At 45.2% G+C, this 6588-nt stretch overlaps 1 protein-coding gene across 1 annotated transcript; it reads left to right on the top strand.

The window, feature by feature from the left end:
- Positions 1 to 1599: 1599 nt before the first annotated feature.
- Positions 1600 to 5728, top strand: LOC124654970 (beta-catenin-like protein 1). Its single transcript, XM_047193943.1, has 8 exons — positions 1600 to 2632; positions 3258 to 3342; positions 4418 to 4514; positions 4599 to 4662; positions 4742 to 4798; positions 4900 to 4937; positions 5034 to 5115; positions 5291 to 5728. The coding sequence occupies exons 1-8, from the start codon at positions 1634 to 1636 to the stop codon at positions 5378 to 5380; spliced, it is 1512 nt and encodes a 503-aa protein (XP_047049899.1). The 5' UTR covers positions 1600 to 1633; the 3' UTR covers positions 5381 to 5728.
- The last annotated feature ends 860 nt before the right edge of the window (positions 5729 to 6588 follow it).

The following is a 6588-nucleotide window of genomic DNA, read 5'->3' as shown; positions in this document are numbered from 1 at the left end:
CTTGCTGTGAGCGTCTGCTTGTGTGCTTTGCAGTATGTGCCTTTTAGCTTTTTTTTTTCTTTGTTTTTTGTTTTTTTTTTGTTGTGCATCATGCACTTTTGACCTTTTAAAATAAGAGTGTGGAGTTGAGGTTCATATTACTATGCACCTAAACTGATAGATTAGTTACATGGGTGCATTATAAATATTAAAAAAACTCAATTACAACTACTCATGTGGACCAGGTGCATTACGTGTGTAACTAGAAAAAGTTAGTTGCAAGCCACATGTAACTAGAAATTTTTAGTTGAAAGCCACGCGTAACTAGAAAAACTTAGTTGCAATTCATGTGCAATTGAATTTTTTTTCAGTTGTAGCCCATATGTAACTAGACTAATTTTTTTATAGTTACAACCAGAGTGTAACCAAAAAAATAGTTTCAACACATGTGCAGCTGGTAGTATCTTGGTTTCTACCTAGTTACGACCATGGTGCAATCAGAAAACAATCCTAGTTACAACCCAAGTGGTTCCGGTGAAGACTCGGTTATAGCCCATGTGAAACTGGAAAAATATCAGTTGCGTGTGGGTTGTAACTGTGATTTTTCAGTTGCGCGTAGGTTGCAACTGGGTTTTTCTTACGCATGAAGGTTGCAACTTTGATTTTTCAGTTGCACGGGTTGTAACTATGATTTTTTCAGTTGTGTATAAGTTGTAACAATGATTTTTCCAGTTGTGTAGGGTTGTAATTCTAATCTTTCGAGTTACGCGCGGGTAGTAACCGTGATTCCCCAATTACGTGTGGGTTGCACCTGCATTTTTCTAATTGTACATGGGTTGCAACTTGGTTTTTTCCGGTTACGGGCGGGCTATAGTTAAGCGTCGGTTGGAACTATGAATTTTCAATTAGGCGCCGGTTACATCTGTTATTTTTCAGTTACGTGTTTTTGAACCGAGATACTTTCAGTGAGTTAGAATTATTAGTAGATCGGGAGCACCAAGTTAAAAAATGAAAATTAAAACACCTGAAACAGTCGCTACAAGATTGCACAAAACACACACTTGATCGGGTCGCTCCGCCAAGTTGCTCACAACCGAAACCCATGTGAATAGCCCAAACAACTACACACAAACAACGAGTGAAACTAGTCTTTCATTTTCGCGTGACAACAGCTATGTCGACTGAGACATATTAAGTATCAGTTGCCCGATCTCTAGCCGGCCCCATAAAAAAAGGTGTCTCCATGTTGTGCTTGATCCCAATTGCTGCACCCAGTGACCTCTAGCCGAACAAAAAAGGGGTGTAAACCCTCGGTGTTCGTCGTCATGTAGCTAGGTTTCTTCACATCCCGCCGAAGTGTGAAACCCTCTATTTTATATTACTTATAATAATAAAATGGGTGATAACTAATATAAAATGGAAGGGAGTACTTCAAATAAAATAAAGCAGTTTCACATGTTAGTTTTCAAATGTTCAACGGTTTGGAACCCTATTGTGGTTGTAATAATTCAAACATGACAGAACAAGATTAGCCAAAGCACGAATCTGGAAGCAGATCCAAACGCTCTAACCTCCCCCAAAGCCCCTTCTGAGTTCAGAGTCATCTTCTTCCTCGAGCCAAGCCGAACCAGCCTAGGGTTAGGGTTCAGCCGCCATGGACGCCGAGCAGAAGCGGAAGCGAGCGGACCAGGACGAGGAGCCGGCGCCCGACGGCCTGGACGTGCTGGACCTCCGGGCGGCCAAGCGGCTGCTCATAGGCTTCGAGCGCCGGCTCAAGGACAACCTGGAGGCGCGGATGAAGCACCCGGACGACCCGTCCCGCTTCGCCGACTCCGAGCTGGCGCTCCACGCCGAGACGGACCGCCTCCGCCTCCTCGCCGGCGCGCCGGAGCTCTTCCCGGAGCTCGTCCCGCTCGGCCTCGCCTCCTCCCTCTCCTCGCTCCTCACCCACGAGAACGCCGACCTCGCCGCCGCCGCCGCGTCCCTCCTCGCCGACCTCACCGACTCCGACGACCCCTCCGACCTCGCGGGGGTCCAGGCCCTCGCCGACGCGCTCGTCGCCGCCAACGCGCTCGACCTCCTCGTCCACAACCTCTCCCGCCTCTCCGAGGCCGACCCCGACGAGGCCGAGGCCGTGCACCACTCCCTCGCCGTCCTCGAGAACCTCGTCGACCTCCGCCCGCACCTCGCCGACCTCGTCTGCGACCGCACCAAGATCCTCCGCTGGCTCCTCGCGCGCCTCAAGGCCCGCGACTTCGAGGCCAACAAGCAGTACGCATCCGAGATCCTCGCCATCCTCCTGCAGAGCAGCCCCGCCAACCAGAAGCGCCTCGGCCAGATGAACGGGGTCGACGGCCTGCTGCAGGCCGTCGCCATGTACAAGTCCAGGGACCCGAGGACCACCGACGAGGAGGAGATGCTCGAGAACCTATTCGACTGCCTATGCTGCGTGCTCATGCCCCTGGAGAATAAGGAGAGGTTTGTCAAGGCCGAGGGCGTCGAGCTCATGATCATCATCATGAAGCAGAAGAAGTCCGCATACAGCTCCGCCATCCGGGCTCTCGATTTTGCCATGACCAGGTTCCCACCGGCTTGCGAGCGCTTTGTTGATGTCCTCGGGCTTAAGACCGCTTTTGCAGCCTTCATGGGTAAGGCAAGTGACAACTGCTCCTTCGCTTCTTTTTTTTCTCTCGATCTTCTAGGATGTCAGATGTTAGTACGGGTGAATCGAGTTTATTCAATAATTCACCGGCATCACCTGGAATTTCATATGTTCATTGTCACCCAGTAGGTCAATTTTTAGTTTCTATAGCTAACATGGAGCTGAAAATTGATAGATGGAAGCAATTCCAAGTTCATGCATTGATTAACTGGTGCTGGAATTTCGTATGTTCATGAACTGCTGCTAGGTCCATTGTAGTTTGAACTGAAAATAGATGGATGGATGCAAGTAGTTGAAAGTTCATGTATTGATTGACTGGCGCTGGAATTTTCAATCAAGCTTGTCTCAGAATTGTATACATGTTGATTTAGGCAAACCTAAGGTCCGTAAATATTTGGTGTTTCAGACAATGGATGGCTGTTATGTTGCTTCATGGTGTTCACAGTAACAAAAATAACCTTCTCTTTGGAAAATACAATGTAATGGAATTAGTTAAAAAAGTGTAGATATGAAAATCGAGTGATAACCTAGTTGGTGAGGCTCCATTCCTTAACTTGAGTCCAGTTTGTGATGTAGTTGCAAGCATGCTAATTTATTCTCAAATATGGGTTTTCAGATTCCTGTCAACAAGAAAAACAAAAGTGAGAGTTATCAGGAGGATCTAGAAGAACGCATCATTTCACTTATTGCTTCCTTGTTTGGTAAGAAAGTCTATTACAATATCAGTTGTATTGTTGTTCTGGATTGCATATGAACCTGCACCAGAGGATAAGCAAAAGTACTTATTTCTATAAATCTGCTTATGAGTCATTAGCGATTCACAGACTTTTCTGTTAAACTGTTTTCCTAGAAAGTTATTGAAACCTTATCTTCCCTAGACACTTTTACTTGATTAGAAATACTGCTTAATTACATAACTGATTTAATCCTAAATTCTAGTATGTGTGAATTTTAAATTCACATTACCAAGATGCTATATAAATCATCTAGCAATGCTTCCGAGAGGTTTTTGGTTTCCACTCCATGCCAAATCCTGTTTGATTAGTTAGATTCAATGTATTCTCGTACTGTTTTACTATGACCTCTATTTTCACAACACCATGCCAAATCCTGTAATTCATTGTTTCCACACTACCAAAACAAAATTTACCGATGAGAGTAGGTTACCTCGGTAGTTTTCAAGTTTCTACAGGAACCCGCGCACAGCCTATGAGCCTAACGGACTGAAAACTGGAAAAGACCAAAACCAGGCCTGAGAGCCACAACTAACAACAACAAACCAAAAGAGAATTTGGTGTACAAAAATTAACAAGATGAATCAATGCCCTGTTTCTTCTTTAATCAACTAATCAACTAGTCAACTGTCGAGGTACTCTGCCCTGTGACCATTCCACTTCTATGTCAATATAATCCATCATCCATAAGTGAGAAGTTCATTAAAGATTTTTCTTCTTCTTATCATCAGTTCATGATATAGTTAAGTTATGTACATACTATAGAGAATTTGGACAGATGTGCCCCAGTTTATCCGGCTTGAGTTCTAGCAGCTCTGAATATACTGGCACTGAAATTTGAGCACACCTATTTTCCCAGGATCACGAATAAGCACAGATCCTGACAACCAGATGAATCCTTGTTTGCCATGTAGATAGGTTTGTTGGTGCTGCAACAGTAACTACTTAACAAGGACAAACAGTTCAGCATTTAAGTGCATGGCATCCCCATCTTCTTATTGTAAGGATTTTCTCATGGTTGATTGTTTTCCATTTCTGATAGGTGGTATTACAAAAGGTTCACGAAGGATCAGGTTACTAGGAAAGTTTGTTGAGAATGAATGTGAAAAGATAGACCGTCTGATGGAGCTATACACACGGTATATCTAGTTTCAAGAGAACTCAGGGTACTGCTTTCATTTCCTTGTTATTTACTGGTTGCCTGGTCCGCTTACACCATGCAGGTATTCAGACAGAGTGAAAGCTGAGACCGAAAGGTTCGAAAGTCTCGACTTGGACGATCTGGAGGTGCTTTTTTCTAATTTTGTTACTCATGCCAAATTTGAACAAATAGTTTATTGCTAAAAGAACGCTCTTGTTCCCTCAGATGGATGATGATGAGCGGTACAACCGGAAACTCGAAGCTGGGCTTTACACGCTTCAGGTATTACCGTAGTGACATGGCAGTGCTATTTCTGATCAGTCTATCTCAGGTGATTATTGTTTACTCCACCAAGTGCTGAAACAAGTGTTTTTGTGTTTCAGCTTGTTGCGCTTATTCTTGGGCATATCTGGCTCTCTGGGTAAGTAGACCTCCAGTCTTTCTTCCCCCTGGTATTGCCCTGTTGTACAGAGCCTGGAGATGTTCATGTTTTTCCTCCCTTCCACTCTATTTTCAGGAATTCACAGATGAGGACAAGAATAGAGTTGCTTCTTAGACAAAACAAGCTGACAAAGGATGATGTCAAGGATATACTCCAGGCATGTTATCCCTTTCTTTTTCGAAGCTTTTGCTCCTCTTGTTGTTAAGTAGTTTCTGATGAGACTTGGCGTGAATGGTTTACACGCCATTATTGTCTTTGGATCCCAGAGTCTTTTGTTTTCAACTGGTAATGTTATCGAGTGTTTATTAGCTTGATGTTTGATTCCACTGCAGGAGTACCATGACAACATCGGGGACCTGGATGGGCCGGAAGAGAAGGAAAAAGCTCAAGGAAGGACCAAGGAAATTATCGGTGCGTTGTGACTGTGGATTGCATCATCTTCCTGTAACATTTTACCTGGTCTCCATGGATGGATGTCGTAGGGGCCTGGATTTTCATGGATTCATGATCGATGTGTAGGCATTGTCTTGTAAACTAGCAGCTATCTGCGAACAAATGCCAGCTTCTCAGAATATGCATGTTGGCTGTGTTTCCCAACTTGTGGCCAAAACTGGCATTCCAACCTGTTATGTAGCTTCGGATAACCATTAGTTACTACTACACCAGTTTTGAAAAGATGGTATTGTTATTACCTCATAGCAAATTCTAGAGAACAAAAAGAACTCATCTTGGCCTTCTTATAACAGGACTTTCTCTCTGGTTGTTTTGTATTGTTTCCCCATGATTAATGGAAGAGAAAGAAATGCTTAAACGTTTCTTGTATCATCTCGGAAAGAAAAGAAAAGCTTTCTTCCTTCATTGCAGAGAGAAGACAGTGGAGAGATGGTGTGTTATCCTCTGTTGCCAACTCCAGTTCTGGTGACAGTCTCGATACCATTTTAATTCTGCTCAGACAGAACGACTTTGTTGCTGTTACCTCTGGCCAACTTCTGATTGTGTGCTAACTGCTCAGCAATAACCAATTGATAGTTGCCTGAATGTGCCCTACATAAAAAGTACTCCCTCCGTGTTGTGGGTATACTTTATGGGTATATCAACGGCATGGCCAAGATCCGGCAAGCTCGGGTGGCCCAAAGATGGTGGTGAGGCATGTGGCCCATCGGGCGGTCCAGCTGCTGTAGATCCTGAAGGATGAAGTCCAGCCCAGGAACAGGAAGCCGGATCTCTACCGACTCATGAAGGAGGCCGGATCCGTGACGGCCCATGAAGTATCCGGATCCAGCACGTACTTGGAGGAAGGCGGATCCTTGACGTACACGGCAAGACATTGAACCGTAGTTAGGCAACTTGTATTCCGGCTAGGACTCTCCGTGTAAACCCTAGATCCGTGCGCCTTTATAAGCCGGATCTCGGGAGCCCTAAAGGCACAACCACAACTCATTGTAATAACGCGAAAGCGCCCGGATAATTCCGGACAAGCGAGCGGTAGGCCCCGTCATCGTGCGGGTGTTTCGAAGCTGGGTAAATCGCGTACCACCGTCCCGTGTGCACTCCGCCCTATGGCCCCTACTTCTTCTCCCCTCGTGAGGATCCCTCCTCCAAGGTACCGTCGATTAGGCAACGACGGTTG

Source organism: Lolium rigidum, chromosome 5 (genome assembly GCF_022539505.1).
Source record: "Lolium rigidum isolate FL_2022 chromosome 5, APGP_CSIRO_Lrig_0.1, whole genome shotgun sequence".
Taxonomy (NCBI): Eukaryota; Viridiplantae; Streptophyta; class Magnoliopsida; order Poales; family Poaceae; genus Lolium; species Lolium rigidum.
Note: the sequence above shows the minus strand (reverse complement) of the source record. Positions and strands in the feature narration are given on the sequence as shown.